Source organism: Patiria miniata, unplaced genomic scaffold, assembly GCF_015706575.1.
Source record: "Patiria miniata isolate m_02_andy unplaced genomic scaffold, ASM1570657v1 HiC_scaffold_1, whole genome shotgun sequence".
Classification (NCBI taxonomy): Eukaryota; Metazoa; Echinodermata; class Asteroidea; order Valvatida; family Asterinidae; genus Patiria; species Patiria miniata.
In genome coordinates, this window is record NW_024037047.1 from 14,686,951 (window position 1) to 14,708,303 (window position 21,353).

The following is a 21,353-nucleotide window of genomic DNA, read 5'->3' on the forward strand; positions in this document are numbered from 1 at the left end:
ACACCACAATTGCCAATAATCATAGATTCTAGTTGCGTGTTTGCCACATCTCTCCCTGTTGAAAAAAGAAGAAGAATGTTTTGTCATAATCAAATGCACCGATGTTATTTTGATAAAATCAACGTATTCTGGCTTAAAAAGAATCCACCTGTTAGAATATTACGCATCCGTTATCCATCCGTCTACAGCTATATGATTATGTACAACTAAACAACAAAAGAAAAACCCCAAACAACTTCTGTCTTGTTCAGAACTTAATCTATTAGCAAATTATTTACAAATATTTTCACTTAAGTCCTTAATACAATAATTTGGCTGATTAATGAAAAAAAACAGGGGTATTTACAGCTTTTTAATTCTCTTCTACAAGATTATTCAAGTTATTATCAAAGTCACACTCAAACAATTAATCTCGAGCATTTTTTGTTTGATACAATTCTGAGTTTAAACTTGTTTCAGTCTACCGGTGTAAAGAGGAGTCGGGCGCAGATATCAAGGAATAAGGGACTGTCTGGATCCTGACACGATCTTTGGAAGTACCGCGGAGCCTATCCTTGGTTTTGGTAGCCTCAGGGATCCCCGTCAAGGTTCATGTCTTGGGTAGGGACCCACAAATCTCAACCATCTAATAATTAAAAACATAGAACAATACCCCAAATAGTCTATCAAGTTTTGCCTAAGTGCTTAACATTTAAAAGAGCAATTCAGAAAGACCGAATTTCAGTGTATATTTAAATGTAATTACGAAATTATTATTATCACAACCTTTAAACACTTCAAATAATTTCTTTGTAACAATTAAAGGTCACATTTCTGCTTCAACTTTTCTTACATCAAATGTTTCAAAAATCAGTGCTAATCAAATTAGCCGTCCCAAGTCGGGGGGCAGTTGCAGCACTCTGAAAGATCTGACAACAGGATGCAGATATAAACTGGGCTTGATAATTTTGTTAACTTCATGTTGTGCACGTCGACAAAACGTTGATGCAGATCAAGCCATGTAGCGGCTACAACCTGGCAATGGTTTTCAAGCTCAATTAGCCTGAAGTAAACTATGGTTTGTTAGCATGGGGAATGGTGGAATGAGTAATATTAAAAGAATTGTTGCCCTTAAAAAAAATATAATAATAATTAACCGTACTGACTTTCGGGCTAACAGCAATCCTGTATTTTATAAACACAAACCACTAAAGGCCAATGATTTTTACCTTCTACAGCTTGGGAACTTCATGAACCAGCTTTCTAACAATAACCTGCCTAACACTATCTGTTCAATGTTTTGATAAACCAGGATGTTCACTGTTTTTTAAAAGGCGTTATCATGACATTCATCACACCTGGGCTCGTACTACAACATTAACTCTAAACCTGTTCAACATGAATGGCCCAAGCTGTGGAATTCTCTCAATCCGTCTCTTAAAAAGGTGTCAAACGTAACATTATTCAAACGCAAATATAAAACCCAACGAATTAACAAATATAAGATGATATTATGTGCATGTATGTGTTGGGAAAAATTAAAGATTTGATTGATTGATTGATTGAAACTCATAATTTATACAAATATATTATTTTGTCTCCACAAACTGACTTGAAGTAGTGTATACAATTACAATAAATTAGGTTTAAAATAAACGCTTTCGTTGTTTTGGTTCACTGAGCTGTCTCAATGTTGTTTTTGCAAATTAGGAAATCAGCCCCGAACTAAACTGTGTTAGATGAGAGAGGGCAGCCTTGACGTCGGATCGCTCTTTAGAATTTGATTGCCTTAAAGTTCTTCGGGGAAGGCACTACGAAGGTTGCGATTCTCACGATGATGTGGTGCTCGGACAGAGATGACTTACGATCGAGCGTTACCACTGGATCAGTGGACGGCCACAGTGGATCATTGAAAAGCTACAATGGAAAGGAAAACCCTGTAAGGACCAGAATCCTTTACAAATGGTTCACTAACCACCATACGCTTCAAAACGCTTGCTTCGCCAACTACTTCCGAATGATTTGCCAAACGGTTCGGGCTTCCTCGCTCACAAGCCAACTGCACTCCGCGACCAAACAAATGAAATACTTTGGTTTCCTGGCTAATGTTGAGATTGGGTGATTAGTGACCAGTAAATCTTTGAAGTCGAGGATTACACACGCCTTTTTTTATGTGAATCTAGGGTGTAAATGGCCTTCTTTGTTCCACAGCTTGACTGATTGGCAAGAGGCCTAGCACTTTTGATGACCCAAAACAGTATTTTATAATCGTTTGGGGCAAACGTTTGGTGGTTAGTGAACCATTTGTAAAGGGATGCTCGTCCTAAGATTTCGAAACCTTCGTTTGCTGCAGGTGATGTTTTCCAAAATGCCTCTATTTCTTCTAGGGCAAAAATAAGACCCAATCAGTGACATACCTAGGGGAATGGCCACGCGGGCATGCCAGCCATGCCATGGGCCTCAGCTCCCGTTCCCTCAATCGGTTGAAAATTACTGAATAATGTGTGCGGGCGACAGGTATTCCTTACTATTGCTATAAAAGGGCGACGCTTTTCGATCGGCTTTTGTTAATAGACCCGTTGGAGAAGGAATTTTAGTGTCGCATATGGCCCAGATGGATTCCTCGTGGTCCAAACCATAAGTTTTATAAGAACATTCGTTGGGGTTGGATACAGTAAACCTGTGTTAGGTGACATTTTAGGTCCGTGTACAAGTATATTAGAGTGTTGCCCTATCTACCATAACAGTCCTGAAGTTTAATATGCCTTTGCACCCCGCTAATGGATTTAGGGTTAAACCATTCGCTTATGATTATTATTTGAAGTGTCATTTTTTTTTTTTTGTGGAGACCATTCCTCCTCAAAACAGAGACCTTTGAATTGTTATAAACTATGACCAAAGCCACTTCAGTTGCATTGCAAGTTCAACACGGGGTTTACCCAATATTCCCCAATATCCATGTTCCTCGATATAAAAATAAGCCCCGAAATCATTGTGGTTAGTGTCAGGGTTACATGATTAGGGTTATGGTTGGGAAACATGTAGGTATTGGAAAATATAGGTATGCACCTGTTCATCACTAGCTATAGGCCACTGCTCTCTTTTTTTCTGGAGCACACAGTTCCGATAGCATTACAGATGTGAATTGCAAAACTAAATGTTGATCCTATCACATGATTAACCTGTCTTTAAATGCCGTCTTTCCCCGTTCTCACTCATGCTCCCCATCTATCCGTAAATGTGTAGTAACTGGGTACCACTATTGTAGATCCTTACGTCAATACCGGTCGTTTTTGTTTGTAAATAGGATCTCAAACTCGATAGCCTTTAACCTGTGATGTACTGAGATTTCTGAAGACCGAGCTAGGAGTCCCTCTGTCCATTTAGGTAATGTAGTCGCGAAACTCTTAACGCTATAAATGTTTGAAATATTACAACACTTCCTTCTCCAGGCGTTTACGAATTGTGAACAGGAGAATGTTTGGACACAGCCGTCGAAGCAGGGCGACGCAGTCTCCGTGTCGACTGAGTCTGGAAGAAGAGTTTCAGTAACTGGCACAGGGTCTCTACGGCCTGGGTGTCTGCGATGGGTTGCTGGCGGGCCCAAGGCGTTCGCTTTCTGGAGCATGTTGTACTTCCTGTTGAAGGTCTCGGGAAATGTGTATCTGGGCACCATCATCGACACCATTGAGAAGCAGTTTGAGTTGTCCAGGTAAGGAAGTGACCAGCTGGTTCTGGATACCACAAGGTGACGCTTTTCATGATAACAGTATTTGTTTTGTTAGTAGTAAAAAAAATGCATGTACCCTTTGCGTGTATGGATAAATATCAGTGAAAATTGTACTGACTGTGGTCAATACCTAGATTTAATGCTGGCTTGACAGAAAATAAATGGTAGCATTTCCCATTTACGTTGGAGACAAAAATGTATCTAAGGGGACTTTTTGTTTAACTCGCCCTGTTTCCACCTACATTATTTTCAGAAATAGATGCCTATTTTCTTCATAATTAATTCGTCCTGATTCATATGATGATCCTGCGTCCAATCTATCACTGGCCTTAAGGATATCTCCGTTCATACCCAAACCCGAGAGAACTGGTCACCGCTAATCTCTTACAGAAGAGTTGGCCCCGGGGTACTCAAAAATTATCCGGTACAATAAAACATAAAATAAGGGTCACAAGCTCCTATGATAGGGCGTTGGGACGAGCGAGTCATCCACCTCACCCCCAAAGACTTCACTCACTGTTTTCTTTCAAGTACCGAATCTGGTGCCCTTGCCATTCTGAATGATGCAATGGATTTGGCCCTGGTCGTCTTTGTGGCTTACTTCGGCCAGAGTCGCCACCGGCCTCGCATCATCGCCGTCGGGTCAGTTATAGCCGGCCTGGGCGTCCTAACCTGTGCTGTGCCACATCTACGGCTGCCTCCGTACACCAGCGCCCCACTGGGCTGCAACGACACGGACCAGTTCGTGGACTACTGCTCAGATGACCCCAAGGACAAAGCCAATCCTTGCTTTGTGGAATTCGAGCAGCCAGCAGAGAAGCCCATAGTCTGGCTCATTATCGGTCAGATAATGCTGGGCATTGGCAACGTGCCCATTAAACCTCTCGGGACCACGTATATCGATGATGCAGTCGGCAAACATACCACGCCAGTTTATCTTGGTAAGCTTTCCATTACAGCTCTTAAATTCCTATATGAGTTCCAGGTCTCATTTGTACCTTTAACTGTATCTCACTGAAAAATTACTGACTGACGCACTCACACACAGTCTCTTGGGACTTGGCTAGGTTGGCTGATGAAGAGAGACTTAAAGTGTTTGTGTGTAATGTGATTATCTTGAATTGGGCTAAATCAATCCCAATGTGTACACCAGAGGCAAAAACATATTTTCTAGTGAATAGCGATTCTGAATCAACTGAATACGATGTGTAGCGATAAGGTACCAGCTTGACCAGACTTGCTTTGTTTTGCTTCGGTGAATATAGTTAGTAAGAGTATGCTATAGTATCAAAGTATCACTATTAATACATAAGATTGCATTGTCCAAGAGGATTTCTCACACATATAAACTAAGGGTGTCGCAAAGCACTGCAATGAAAAGTATAACATTAATTGCAATGTATCTTCATTTATCGCCATCGTTTACGTCTATCACCGGCAGCTTTTCTCTTTATTGCCGGGAGCGGCGGCTCCGTGGGCGGGCTGCTCCTCGGCTCCCTGACCAATTCTATCTTCGTGGACTTTGACCGCGTCGCCCCCGAGGACCGACCGTCCTTCCCGCAGACCGACCCCCGGTATATCGGTGCCTGGTGGCTGGGCTTCGTCATCATCGGCTGCGCGGTCCTGCTGATCAGCGTTCCCTTCTTCTTCTTTCCCCGGCACCTGCCTAAGACAAAAGAGAGGATAAGGGAGGAAGAGCAACATGCAGAGGAAGCGAAGGTAAGCTATGAATATTCACGGGGGCGTGGCTCACTTGCCTGAGCAGGACACATTCACCACGCTCATTCACACACACGGTTAGTCGTATATATAATCTGCGTTGGGCATGGTTGGCAATAAGCATGGTTGACAATTAGACTTATTTCTGGCTCGTTCTTAATTTCGTTATTGGACTTGAATAATTAAACAAGTAATGAATATTAAGTTGCCAAATGCAATATAATCATATAGTAAGTTAACCTTAAAACACACCTCTATTTAGTATAAACCTATCCCCGCTTTCGGTTGTGCTTTGACTTAGGGTAATTTGCTTTTCTTTCTTGCAATCCAGTAAGTGTCCAGGCGTTAAATTATTATGTTCGATAGACTTCAATATAAACTTTACATGTGGAATGTTTAGTCTAGCTTATTAAAAATGATATCACACCGTGCGGATTATGAAATGGAGGAAATGCTCTTTGAAACAAACTGATTCAAACTGTCCCTTTGTTTTGTAAAATCCAAAGAAAATATGTACGTTGAAATGTAAACTAAGGTACGATGTGTCTGTTTAACAGGAGACTTGTTCAAAAACGAAGAGTAGCAAGGATGTTTTTAATTGCCATGTTTGCCTTATAACGTAATATTTGGTTCTTACCGATTAGGAGAACGGGTTTCAGGAAACTAGAGATGACGGTATAGAGCTGGAGTTGGACGAGCTTTCAGCAAGTGAAACTGGAAGCGACGGGGCAAAGGACGATCGTAACAAGGCGCCATTTATGAAAAGACTATCAGTGATTCTGAAGAGTAAGTATGCTTACTGCCCGGCCAACCAATCAAAATCCTTACCCAATCAAGAGGAGGGGCAAGGTGTGCAACCTATGAAACGTTTTGTATGAAGATTCGACACCCAACCTTTTTTTGTTTCACTTTAAGATGTCTTTTACACATTTACTGCATACAAAAGCTTTATGCCGTAGTTCCTTAGTTTGTACATGTATATAATTGAACCTATGGGTTTTTCTTTAGCCGTGTATGTCACTTGGCGTTAACGCAATGTCACAATGTCCCAAACTAGGTATTCCAATGTCATGTCAGGTTGATCAAGTCACACTTGTGTCCTTTGATGTGACTGTCTACCAGTCAATGTGTCACCTTATTTGTCAAGCAAACACCTCAACGTGCCACCCTGTAGTCACTGACTTCAAGACATGGCACCTTCAGGGGTGGGCGTGACCACTGATAAAAATAGCTAAAAAAAGCTGCAAAAGGTGTAAAAAAGCTGAACTTTGGAAATCTCCTATACTTTTGTACACAGCAAGTGGGGGAAAAAGCTGAAATTCCAAAAAAAAAAAAAATGAAATCAGCTTTAAAGCTGAGATTTCACACCCCTGCATCTTGTATTGTTGGCTGTCCGATGTGTTACCTTGTTTTGATTTGTCACTTTGCCATTGTCTTACTGCCTACCTGATGTGACAACCTCCGGATTAGCTACTGACATGTATAACATACCATTTGTGCCTGTTTTGGTTTGGTTTAAAATTAAATTTGTTTAAAAATGGGACAAAATTCTGCAAAACGACTTTTCTTCACCAAAAATGGCCATCAAGCTCTTTGCTGGACGTTGATCAAATTTAAGTGGGCGTCTAAATATGGAAACCCTCCATCCCCCCAAAAAATACGTTGCGGAATTTGTGCTGACTTTTCATAGGGAAATATCCAAATCCAGTTTCGTGCCAAGAATAACCAGGTTACTGCTTTAACGTATTCCCCTTTTCATTATTTGGAGAAATGCTCTATAGCTACAAGACGATGCTCACGAATGTGCCACTGCTCTTGCTGTGCCTTACTACTGCAGCTTCGTCCGCTATAACCTCGGGTTTTGGAACGTTTGCGCTGAAATACTTCAGAGTGGAGCTGGGAATTAGCACTTCACTGGCATCACAACTTGCAAGTAAAAACAAAATCGATCCGGCACTGTTGTAATAGTTTTGGTTCCTTAGGGTCTGTTGCTTCATTAAACCCGGTAAAACCCAAGACCTAACAGCAGTCGAAGATAAATGTAATATTCCCTTCTTTTTTTAACCCTTGGGGTTAAAACTTACAAAAACTTACCTGGAACAGCTTGCACTAATTAGTAATGATCAAAAGAGAGGGCTATTTCAATTAGTTATGCTACAAACAGACCCATTTTACTTGTTAAGCAAATTTCCCGAAGTTCGTATCAATATTTAATATGTATTTTTTTTATTATTATTGTTACTATTTTTTTTAATATTAATAGACTTTAGGGCCTACATTATTTCCTGTTGATGATCATAGATTCAGCCCATCCAATTAAACAAAATTAGTGGAGTTATAATTATGCAGTCAGACTTTTAAATGGACATATTTCAAAATGTTTGGTATGTGTTAGTTTGTGTTTTCTCGACTGCAACTCCAGCATATGGTTTGGAATTTACGATTGCATGTTCTCCCAAGTCGGCATTTATACAGCATGTCAACAAAGTGTCCGTCTGACTGTTTTTGAAATAATTATAGTACCTAGAGGTCATTTTTGGATGTGTAGATATTCATAAGCCTTGGCCTCAACCCCCTTGTGAAATGGCGAAGGGGTATACCGGAAAGGAAAGGCGCAGTTGGGTCGAAGGTTACACACAGTGACACATGGACAGCGGTCAAACTGTTGCTGGGCAAGCAACACTAACTGTTAGCGTTATTAGTTCAGATCATGAATACAATACTTAAGTGGATGAGTACAGGTGAAATTACAGCATGAGAGCTTGTGGTACAATCAGGAATATGTACGGTTTGACGGGAATGCATATGTGTACCTTTGTGCCTGTAGTTCTGCAAAACAAAGGAAAATAAACCACTTATTATTTACTAAAGCGTACGAGGTGAGGCGTGCGTGCCATGTATACACAAATGTACTTGATATACCTCGGTAATAGATTGTGATGTTTTATTGGTCGAGAACCAAGCACGTGATGTACACCCTAATTATGTTAGTTAATGTATCATGTTGGGGTACACCCATCACATGAGTGATGTACCCCACAGAGTACATTACCCCACTGTTGAACGTGTTGTTTTACTATTCAGTAACAAGGTAAAATAATTTATGTTTCTGTGCAGCGAAAAAAAAAATGCAAATATTCACGGTGCAGTTATCATGGATCTTTTCAAAATAGTACTTCCGCTATTACTACACGGCAACTGGAGGAAATCCACAATTTCAGACGCTTGGAATCTATTACCATGGTATAACAACACAATCGTTGCCTGCCGGGATTGGGGTCGATGGGTTTTGTACACTCTCGGGTGTACAAAACACAATGGACCCCATCACAACAGGCAACAATTGTATGATGTTCAATAACGATAATTTTCGTCAGACTAGGCCTAATACTTTATGCTTAAATCATGCCAATTATGGGTGAAATCAAATGGAGGGTTTTAACGGTTTGCAACAACGAAAATGCGGAAACGGGTCTGAAACACTTTGTCAATGCTCTATAACGTTTTCTGAGCGCATAAAGCAATGAGCGCGGGACTTTCTGCAGTGGCGTAGCCAGGAATTTTTCAGTGTGTGTGTGGGGGGGGGGGGGCACGCCCCCCCCCCCCCCCTCCCCTGCGCCTACACCACTGACTTTCTGTCACCCTATGGGTTCCATTTATTTTAGTCACGCATCACTGCAAAATTGACAATTGATCAACAACAACCAGCGTACAATGCCTTGATCGATTTCAGTGCTGCGTTATGTCAGCTGTGTACAATTCTGCATGTTGTGAACAAAGGCTGAATTGGTTTGGCATTGGAATCATTTGTCATTAATATTAGGTCTCGGCATGCAGGCAAATTATTCCAATCCCAACAGCATCCCGTTTCATAACATGAAGGATTTTACACAGCTTACTTAACATAGTACTGAAATTGACTAAGGCACGGAACTTGGTCACAGTGTCCAAAATGTTGTTGTAATCAATAGATACGTGTGAAGTGATGTGTGACTAAAACTAAATGACACTCATAGGGGTTGAGACCGAGACTAAGGAGCATCTGCACATCCACAAAAATACGAAATTTGCATGGTTTTGTAGTTATTGCAAAAATAGTCGAACTGACACTGTTGGGGTTGTACTGTAATGTGTCATATCGTCTTGGTTCTCTTTCCCATAGTTGTCGTCGTTGCCTGCATGGCCGCTGGTAACGTGATCGGAGGCTTAATCATCAGGCGTTGGAAGTTGTCACCAGCGCAGTGCACCTTCATTCTGATCTTCGGTGAAGTTGTTGCTATCCTGTGCATGCCCGCCTTTCTCCTCGTAGGGTGTAACACAAAGCCTGTCGCTGGTGTCTCAACGAACTACGCAGCTCCTGCACCCTTCGACGGGCTTCCCGAAATTACCCAGTACGTAAACAGCCCCTCCCCCAAAGAAAACAAATATTTACATTAATTAATACAGGATGAGTCAAAAAGCGGAACCCAAACCCCCAAAAGAATATATGATAAATGTGTTGCACCAGAAAAAAAACAGACTTGAAAGCCAATGTTCAAGGTACTTTTACATAAAAAAAATGACTTAAATTGGCAATCCGTTCGGAAACCATCACCATTTTAACACAATGTTCCCTTTTTCACTCATCATGTATGATAAAGTAACAGCAATCTTCAATACTACTAGGCCTGGGCGGGTAGTAGATTTAGCTACTCAATTACTTGCAAGGAAACTATTGCGAGTACTCGCAACGAGATTATCAAATGTCCATAAAAACATACAAAAATGGTATACACTTGACATGAACGGGAATTACTACAGATAAACAGCGTGGAAGACATCTCAAGGACCGATATGTTCTTGATTGTGCAAAATGTGTAATTTATTTGAATATCCAGGGACCCCAGGAAGAACAGTTCGTAGATAACTGATGTGGCCATAAATATGGATTTGTTGAGAAATTGGGGAAGAGTCAATAACACTGCGATTGTTTGGGGCTGATCAGCATCAAAACCCTGAACAGACTGATCAAATATCGCCAGTTCATATTCATTTGTTATGCCAATTGTCTTCATGCAAAACGTGGTTAATTTAGTGGCAGATTACTTGTGTTTGTATTGGTGTTATTTGTATTCTTCGTGTATCTGCCAAAATAACACGGTTGCCAAACATTTAAATGAACGGGTCATCTCATTGAATATCTGGGATGAATAGCGGACACATTTTTTCCACAATATACCTATATGATAAGGGGTTTCAATTAACTGAATAGGTTTACTTTCCAAGAATCTTGTCGCAAATTTAAACGTTTTTATACAATGTCTTTAGAATTATGTAGCTAATACTTGGTACAGCGAGTCGTAAAGAGAGAAACTCGTAAACCCTAACCATAAGCCAAATCCTAACCTAAACCCCAATCCTAAAGGTAACCCTGATCGTAAAGCCGGTACAAGTTTCCGATTTTACCGGGGCACCGGATCACCGGGTAATCGTACCGAGGTGTGCGCACAAAACTTCGGACCGACCTGGCTGTACGTCGCGCGACCGGATGAAATTAACTATGTTTGATTGTTTTCCCGTACGATTTCACAGATGTCACCAGAAAGGTGTGCGGGCAGCACTGCGATTTCACCGGACGCGATATTTTTGTTAACCAGTCACATGAATTTAAAAGTGACGGCAGCCATTTTATCATCATGTTACTCTTAATCATGTGACTGATCATCATACGACGGATTAAACATGTAGAACGACATCTGGTATGCGTACGGGTAACGTTGTGGTCTATCCACTACGATAAAATCAAAAACCGTACTGGTGATGGGGTGATAAGTTTAACCGGTAAAAACGGAAATGCGTAACACAGGTAACCTGACTTATTTGCCTCTAGGCCGCTTATTTTTCCAGACTCGGTTCAGCAGGCTGTGTCGCCGTGCAACGTCAACTGTACCTGCGGGAACGAGGACTACAGCCCCGTCTGCGGTGCCGACGGCATAACCTATGTGTCCTCATGTTACGCTGGGTGCGAGGTTGTGGAGAGGGCCAAAGACGACAGAGGAAAATGGATCAATGTAAGTTGTTGAGTGAAAGGTATTCATGCAGGAATCTGACATTTTTGTTTTTTAAGATACGAGGTAGTTCAGAAACTCGTTCGGACGTCTCAGTATCTCAACAAAATGTTTCAACTTGAAATCAATACGTTCTCGCAGAAGCAATATATAATTGAGCTAATGTATTTTAGGTATAGGTACGTCAACAGAAATATTAACGCACGCATGAAGTCTTAAACATCACTACAGACATACACTCACTGTTTTGCCGCTGATACGGTCTCTCCGAATTTCATGAGGAAAAATGCTCATGAATTGTTGTTTTTTACTGTTTTCTCAAAAAGTGTTGTTTCCACTGAGCTGAAATTTCAACAGGGTCATGTTAAAATCGTTCTTCCTTGGATTTTTAGTGATGTTATTATTGGACGCGAACGAAATATACATGAAACGCAAATGATCCTAAGTAAATGCCTTTAAGCATTGACAGCCAGTCACAAATTACAAATTATGGCTGTGACTCTCCTTGGTGACCTCGATGACCTACACTCGTTTAATATTAGTCTCTTTCATTTATCAAATTGCATTCTTATTTTGCAGAGTTTTAGCGAGTGTCGTTGCATCCAACCTGGTGGCGTGAACGCAACGGCCATAGACGGTGAGTGCGCAGACGATTGCCCGGATTGGGTTGTGCCGTTCATCATAACTATCTGTGCCGCGATGTTCTTCAGTAGCTCTCTCGGCAAAACGGGCTTGGCACTTATAACATTGAGGTGAGTGCAATAGTGTTATAGCATTACTGTTATTGTTGAAGAGCGCCATCTCATGGTGTTAAATAAAAGACGCCGTAGAGGGCCGTGTACAGGTGGTCGCCATGTGAATTGGCTATTTCTTGTGCTCCTCTAACAATGCCACAGTAAGAATATAGTTTCGGCCCAAGACTGGATTTAGATTTTGTTCCTCTGTGATGCAACTAGTCCTGATCTCTAACAGGTTTGCCATGCCACCGCAACAGTGGAGGGCGCTATCACCAATGAAAATCAATGATGGATTCAACATTTCAGTTATTACTGTGTTTGACTTATGAACGATGGTGAATGGTTTCGATCCCTGCCAGGAACATGGTGCTTTTGCCCTTGGGAAAGACACTTCACTACGATTGCCTCTCTTCACCCAGAAGTGTAAAATGGGTACCTGAGAGGGTATAGTCCGAATGTGCACTGGCATTGGTTGCCGCGTGGTCTCGTGACCTGATGAAAGCGTCATATTTGTAAAGCCCTTTGATATTGTAGATGCATTAGCACAACTATTATTAGTATTATTCGTCTAAATAAACAAGATCGACGATTCTGCAATAATGCTCAGTACTGTAGTGGCGTCCATCACAAGACCTCACAAGACCTGAGAAGTCCCTACAAGTCCATCACATGTATGTACAAGTCTTTACAAGCCCCCACAAGTACCCACACGACCACACAAGTTTATTACAAGTAATATATATATATATAAACAGTCCATACAGGTCCTTACAAGTCCGCACAAGTCATGACAATTCCCCACAAATCATTACAAGTTATAAACAATATCGACAAATCAGTACAGTTCAGTACTGATGTCCCGTTCATCACAAGTCATCATACGTCCTCAGAAAACTGCATAAGTCTTCACAAATGCTCATAAGTCCAACAAAGTTCTGCAAGTCCCCGCAATGTCCCCATATGTCCCCACACGTAAAGTCTTCACAAATCATCAAAAGTCCCACAAGTCCCTACCAGACTCCACAAGTCAGTCCACACATGTCCCCATACTTCAGACCCAACAAGTCCCAACAAGTTTCCACAAGTCCCTACAAGTCCTCAAAGTCATCATAAATCCCAATAATTAAGTCCCAATAATTAAGTCCCTCACAAGTCATCCCGTCTCGAGATAATGAATTGAAGATATTCGAATGAGCACTTTAATTCGACAAACTTTGACAAAGGTGCTCATTTGCTATTTTCAACCCCTGTTACGGACTTTACTTAAGAAATGACTTGCAGATTTACTTTTAACCGGACTTGTTATGTAGTTATTCTGGACGTGATTCCTTACAATATTTAATACTGGAATTAAGGTTGTCATTTTAACCTGCACAGAATTGTCGATGATGATATGCGAGCAACGGCTCTCGGCTTCCAGACACTTGTTCTGAATCTCTTGGGTAAATATCATCATTGCTTTGGTGAATTTAGAGGATCACATGGTTTATGAAACTTATTCCCATGTAAAGTCTTAGTCAAATGTATTTAAATAAATGATCAATATAAATAAAAGTGCCACCAACGTTTGCTTCACACCTCCCACATTCCTTCCTCATAGTCGTCACTCTGCAAATTGTAAAAGATGCTGTAGTAATTCACGTGTCCATCGCTTACCTGCAGAATCCAACCTCGTTCCCATTGTGTCAAGCCGTAGACGCTCTCCCAACTACACGCTCTCTCAACCTGATGTGGGAACATTTACAAGTTCTTACATACGTGTGTAGATCTTGAAGATCTTTTTTGTTAGGTAGAATTGACCTAATTATTCACATTGAAGGTTAAAATAAGTAATACACGATGGAAAAAAAAGAATCATCAAGTTCACGATAAAAATCCATCACTTGGATCAGGATACAGGAAACTAGTTTCCAACACAAGAATTACTATAGGAACGAGGCTTAAAATATTTAACTCATGCATGGGGACGAGGTTGTTTGCGTTTGTAGGTGAAAAACAGCCCATATATGCCTTACAGTCAGGGAACACGCTTAAATGCTGAATAGCTAAATTGGTATAGCAACAGAACGATAATCCGGAGGTCGCAGGTTCTAACCCCGCTCCAGTTTAATTCTTTGTTCAACTTTCCAAATATTGTTAATATTCTCCTGGTCAGTTTCCCTTTGTTGTTCATTCGAAGAAACCAAAACAGTTTGTATGAAAATCTCCAACACAATATTGTTGAGGGCGCTCTCATGGATTGACATACCTTTTAGCACACCTTTTGAAACCTTTGCCTAGATACATTGACACTCATATGCCACCTTTGTCGTCCACGAGTAAAGGTAATGTTTATTTTATCCTATGCACCACTATGCCGCCAAAACTGTCGATGATGTACACGGCCATTTTGGCGCCATGAAATGAAATCGGGAATATAAGATAGGCATTATCAAGATAGTCAATATCAACCAACACTCGCGTCTATTGAGGATGGGAATCATCGAATTTGTCATGTTCACCCCCAAGCTATCGAGAACATTCAAAATGTAAACTTGACACGCGCACTGAAACAAAATCCAACTGTCAGTAAAATGTAAACTTCTTTAATTAGAGGAGTCTAACCTTCATTTCTCGTTTTCTTGCACATTTGTCTTCTTGCTCCCTTGTTTTCTTGCAAAAAAACTAAATAATAATCAGGGGGAAAAACTCACATCAAGTCGGCTCAATGCACACTTATGCGTAGGAGCCCATTCCCCACAAACATTGCTTCACCTCTTATTCCAAATGTTTTTATTTCTGCTATCATTTTATTAAGATTGTCATTGTCATTAATATTTTGGTACTGTTGAAATAGACTGCAACTGAATTGAAATATCATCTTTAAACGGCAGTAAAAACATCTTCTATGAGCTCCCATGATACATTGTGTGCTTTCGTCATTAGATTCTTTAAAACAGATAAGTGATCACCAGTGCCAGGTTTTTTTTTTGGTTATCTAGTGACTTTGCATTAACTATATCTTAATTCGCTTTTATCAGGATATTTCCCAGCACCCTTGTACTTTGGCGCGGCAATCAACCTGGCTTGTATCCTATGGGGATACAGCAACGGTGATAGGGGCGCGTGTTGGTTCTACGATATCGACCTGTTCAGATACTCCTTCCAGGGTTTGATCGGGGGCATCAGGGTGATATCGGTATTGGTGCTCTTCGGAGTTTTCTACACCCTCCGCAATGTGAAGGTGAGTTGCTACCCCCAGACGTTTTGGTTGTTGTCTATTCTGTTTTATATTTCCTCTGCCAGGGAGGTTATGTTTTCATCGGCGTTTGTCTGTTTGTTGGTTGGATGGTTGGTTTGTTTGTCGATTAGCAAGATAACTCAAAAAGGATATTCACGGACTTGCATGAAATTTTAGGGGTGGTCCTCAGTAAAAGTACAAATCGATAACATTTTGGAAGTGATCAGGATCTGGGTCTGGATCAAGGATTATTTTAAAGGATTCGTGAACCTTTATGCGAGTTTTTCTTGTGGGTGTACTGAAAAGATTGCGGGGTATTGTTTAGCCTTTGCGGAGGTTTTCGCTCTTTTGGGTGCTTTCTAGTTTGTTTTTCTTTGTCGTGTAGTTGGGTTGTTGGGGTGTTTGTTTGTTTGTTTTTTTGTTTTTTTGTTTGTTTGTTTTTGTCAATTTAACAAAATAATAACTCTGTGGTTACTTCATTACCTTTTTTTCAGGAGAAAGAGCGCAAGGAAGAGCAGTTGAAGAAAACTGAAACTGAATAGGGGGAGGAGTTGCCCTTTTTGTCAGTGACTGCCTGAACTTCACCAAAAGAGACGATCTCATGTCCTCTTGTGAGGACTTTGAATGTGTGTTTATTGAGATCCAGCGTGATGGTGCTTGTAATCTTGTCATTGGTAATGTTTACAGAGCTCCTGGCACATCCACAGACATTTTTTCCTTTCATTTGATATTTGCCTCAACAAGATCACGAATGAAAAGAAGCTGTGTTATATAATGGGTGACTTCAATCTTGACTTGACAAATTATTCCACTCATCAGCCTACAGAGGATTTTGTGAATACTCTTTATGCCTATTGTCTTCGTCCATTGATAGATAAACCCACTCGTATCACACCCCGCAGCTCCACTCTTATCGACAATATCCTTACTAACAATAATACCAATATTTCTGCTTCAGGTATACTTTATGCTGATATTTCTGATCACCTTCCCCTTTTCCAGATTACTTCTGACTGTTTCCAAGGCAATCATCCTTCCCCAAGTACTTACATCGTACGTGACATCTGTAGCGCTACACTCTCAGCTTTTAAAGCTGACATTGAGCACACAGACTGGAGTGAAGTCTACGATTGCACCAATGCGGAGACCGCATATGACGCCTTTCTCAATAGATTTACTGTTCTATACAATCACCATTTCCCACTTGTAACAAAAGTTGTTGGTAAAAGCAAGAAGAATCAGCCATGGATGTCCCGGGGAATACTGAAGTCCTGTAAATTTAAACACAAGCTGTATAAACGCTTCTTGCGTAATCCTACAATGGCAAACAAACAGAGATACAAAAGGTTACGTAATCGTCTCACTCAAGTTATTAGAATGGCAAAGAAAAACCACTACGCCAGCAGGTTCGCCAATGCAAAGAAGGATGTCAAAAGCACATGGCGTGAGATCAATAATATCTTGGGCAAGAAAAAGAAGGATGATCTTCCTGATAATTTCCTCAATGCTAATCAGTCTATTTCTAATCCTTCCACTATTGCTGACACCTTCAATTCTTACTTTTCTTGTGTCGGGTCAACGCTGGCTAGCAGGATTCCTTCCACCGATGTTCACTTCACAGATTATCTGCAGGATAGAAATACCTCTTCTTTATTTCTTTCTCCCACCGATCCTTCTGAAATCTCACAAGTTGTTCATGAACTTAAAAATGCCAGTTGTGGGTTTGATGATATCCATTCATCAGTAGTTAAATCCTGCATATCCTTCATCTCTCATCCTCTTGCGCACATTTTCAACCTGTCTATCCTTACTGGTGTCGTTCCTTCTAATCTAAAGATAGCGAAGGTAACTCCTGTTTTTAAAACCTATGACCGCCGTGACTTTTCTAATTATCGGCCTATCTCCGTCCTTCCATGCTTCTCAAAAAATACTTGAAAAGCTGATCTATAAGCGACTTTCTAACTTTCTCTCCAAACACCAGCTTCTTTATGATCATCAATTCGGCTTTCGGAACAAGTATTCCACAGATATGGCGCTTATCCATCTTGTTGATTACCTCTCTAGCTCTCTCTCTCTGATAAACTACACTCTGTTGATTTATTCATTGATCTTTCTAAGGCTTTCGATACGATTGACCAATCCATTCTCCTATCAAAGCTTGAGTATTACTTAGTTAGAGGCGTCGCTCTTCAGTGGTTTGTTGATTACCTATCAAATAGAAGACAGTATACTACAGTAAAACTGCGATTCGTCTCCCATGACAATCCACTATGGCGTGCCACAAGGCTCTATCATTGGCCCTTTGCTGTTTCTTCTATACGTTTCTTCTATAATAATCTTCACTGTAGTTCTCCTCTCTTGTCTTTTATCCTTTTTGCCGATGACACTACTATTCTCTTCTCACATTCAAACTTTGCTTCTCTGATCAACATCTTGAATTTCGAGCTTGTTAAACTTTCATCTTGGTTCCAAGCGAACAAGCTCTCCCTTAATTCCTCTAAGACTAAGTATATGATCTTCAGTAGGTCATCCAACTCCAGTCAACATGAAGCTGTGAAGATAGATGGTACTGCCATCTGTAAAGTTCATTCCACAAAATTCCCTGGTTTCATTATCGATGATAAACTCTCCTGGTCTCATCACATAGCCTCCGTCTCTAATGTAATAAGCCGCAACACAGGTGTACTCTCCAAACTCCGCTCGTTTTTACCTTCCACCACTTTATTCACGCTATATAACACACTGATCCTTCCCTATCTGAACTTCTGTAACATCGTTTGGGCACGCATTCTTTAATCAAAGTCCAGAAAAGAGCAATTCGCATATGCACCCTGACTCTCCCCCGTGACCACACCGCACCTCTGTTCGCCAAATTACGCACACTAACACTCATCGATATTAATAAACCTCAAACAGGTATTCTAATGTATACATTTACCAATAATCTCCTGCCCTTCACATTCTCATCGTACTTTACCTCTGTTAATAATATTCACCAATATCACACCAGATCTCACAAAAACCTGTATGTACCATTCACTCGCACTTCCTACTCGATGAATACTCTACGCTTCTATGGACCACGTCTCTGGAATGGACTTGACCCACTTATCAAATCTCAATCCTCTGTAGGCAGATTTAAAAATCATAAGACGCATCTGCACGCCCATTATATTACATAGCTTCTCCGCTTCTTCGTTTCTCTCAGTTTAATTTGCCTGCTTTTTACCTCTTGCTTTGCTTTTTATTTATCTTGTCATCTCTGCCGCTGCTCCTCTATTGTTCTATACGCTTCCGTTATTATTATTGCACTTTGGTAATGTTTATCACATTTGTTTGTCCTTTTCTCTAATTGTTTGTTTTTCCTTATTTTTTTTATTCTAAACGTTCGTCTATCGTGTGAGATGTTATGTATTTGTACAGGCATGTTATATGTTATAAGCTTCGGCTTTTTTTAGCATGCCTCCATCAGTATAATTTTTCATTATTTTGTATTATAATCAAATGTTGTGAAAAGATGGAAATAAATGTTCTTGAAATTGAAATTGAATAAAGTGAACAGCTGGTCCTGCACCAAACAACACGAAGAAGAGATAAGCTAGAGCGTAATAAGACATAAATAGGTCAAAGACAGGTCAAGTAATCCTCATGGTTTTAACATTGAATTACTGTACCGTAAATGTTAATAAAAACGTTTAAAAAATCAAAGGTTGGGGTTAAACGTAGGCCTAAGTAAACCCTGGATAAATACTGAACATTTGACAACTTTCGTTTAATATTAGAACCACAACATTAAGTGAGGCTTAAGATTTGCATTTTGAAATCTGCCTGTAAATACTAATGCGGTGACAGCATTGATTACATTTTGAACGACCCTTTTCTCCACAAGTGTCAATATGATTTGTTATTAACTTGTACACAGATATCCTCTTTGAATCATATTCTGCACATTCGTCATATTGTTCAGTCGAAACACTGACTGCGTTCTTTATTTTTTTAGACCGATTGAAAAGCGTACGCAGATATTTTCATATTTTGTTTCAATACATGGCCATCCAACGTCAATTTTAACAGTAATAACTACTTATAAAGCGCCTTCCCTTTTATTTAAAAAATACACAAAGCGATGTACAGTGAAAGCCACTTCTTCAAGCTAAAACATTAATTAGTAAGACAAAACGTTGTAGGGCTAATCGATACAAAATTATGGGGCACTCAAATGAGGTGTCATTGATCATCCTCACTTTGTGTCATTTTTTTAGAGTGATTTTAAGCTGTTGCCTACTGACACTAAAATCCCAGTCAAGTTTGAAAGTGTTTCCTTTTTTTCCCAGTCAAACACGACTATACAGTGTGTGTAAAAAATGCGAACAAAATATAACGGACAGTCAGACAGAGAATGTGTAACTAATACGGAGATAATAGGTATGGTTTGAAAGATACGCCTTTCCAATTTAGAATAAAACATCAACCACGCTTTTAAAACGGCCGATTTGTCATGTGTTATTATTACAAGAACAAATTTCAGGTTCAACATTTTGACCCCCCCCCCCTAAAAAAAAACGAGCTGTTTGGTGCTAGTCGTGCATTCTGCCACACATGCTCCACCACTGCATGATGCAGACGTGCGGGAAACAACGTGTGTAATGGTGTTGTTGGGTGTAAATGTTTACACAACACATGTCGTCGTGTACCGTATATTGAGTCGTCTGACAGAAGCTGGGGCTAATTTCCAAGAGAGGGACGATTACGGATGGAAAAAAAAAAACATTTGCATATGCCACATAATGTCCGCTGCTTTGAAAGTAAAGCATCGTTGTTTTTGTGTATTTTCTCACAAACAATGCGTCATTGGGTTAGCTTCATCTCACCTACACGTTAATTTAAAAAAATAGGATACATGAACAATCTTAAAACAAATAAAAACATCGGCAATTTTAGGACGATGTGTCACCTTAATGAACTACTGCACAAGACAAAGAATTGCAAAATTTGAGGTTTTGTTTGGTAGTTAGTTACTATAATGCCACTTTATTATTCTATTGATTTGTTTGAATTTTCATTCATAAATAACTAAGAACGTTTACTCATTCCTATTGGTCGAGAGCCCGTCACGAGGCCGGTCTTAAACGGATGATACAACATCGGCTTGCTGGTCTTAAAAACTTTTCTGGCGTCACATGAAATGTTGACTCATATAAAGTTTGGTACCTGTTACCGTTTTTTTGGTTAAATATTCAATCTTCTTTAAGGCCTAGGCCTACGCCCTATATTACCAATGAGTCCGTATTTCGATAGCCCTATTATCAAGTACTCTGGCACCGCCGCGTTCTGAGCCACATCGCACTTTATGCGCCATGCGCGCGCCAATCTCCTTATAATGAGTTGTTTACGAATACTCGCGATAGGGAAATACCATAAGATAACTAGAGGGATATTTCGAAAAACATGAAGTAAAATTGTTAAACAAAATCGTTGGAAATTAATAATGTTTGACTTGGTTTGAGCTTTGTATAGAAAACTTTTGACTTTTTGACCGAAAGGGTATTTAATAATGAGAATAAACATGTGCTTAGCCGGTATTAAACAATATGTTTAAGACTGGTTTGGAGTGTTCATGCTGATAATTACCCTCGGCTTCGGCTCGGTCAGTATCAGCATCTAGACTCCAAACTGGTCTTAAACCAAATGTTTAAAACCGGCCAAGAACACATTTATTCCCATATTATGACATGCGTCATTAAATACATATCAATTACACATTCGTATATAAAATTATCCCTCAGCAAAAACAACATCAAAAGAAAAAGAAATTGTGTACAGGCATGCATTATTTATACATAGGATAATAAGGTTCCTTAACTAAAATGTTGTTAAAGACTCGTTTACATCACAAAATAGAGTCGATCAAATACAGACAT

General features: G+C 40.1%; 1 protein-coding gene across 1 annotated transcript; it reads left to right on the plus strand.

Moving 5' to 3' along the window:
- The first annotated feature begins 1,695 nt into the window (after positions 1 to 1,695).
- Positions 1,696 to 19,920, plus strand: LOC119723571 (solute carrier organic anion transporter family member 2A1-like). Its single transcript, XM_038194295.1, has 12 exons — positions 1,696 to 1,918; positions 3,432 to 3,691; positions 4,241 to 4,650; positions 5,151 to 5,428; positions 6,073 to 6,214; positions 7,197 to 7,361; positions 9,591 to 9,819; positions 11,298 to 11,478; positions 12,055 to 12,227; positions 13,590 to 13,654; positions 15,233 to 15,435; positions 15,927 to 19,920. The coding sequence occupies exons 1-12, from the start codon at positions 1,814 to 1,816 to the stop codon at positions 15,972 to 15,974; spliced, it is 2,259 nt and encodes a 752-aa protein (XP_038050223.1). The 5' UTR covers positions 1,696 to 1,813; the 3' UTR covers positions 15,975 to 19,920.
- Positions 19,921 to 21,353: the final 1,433 nt, after the last annotated feature.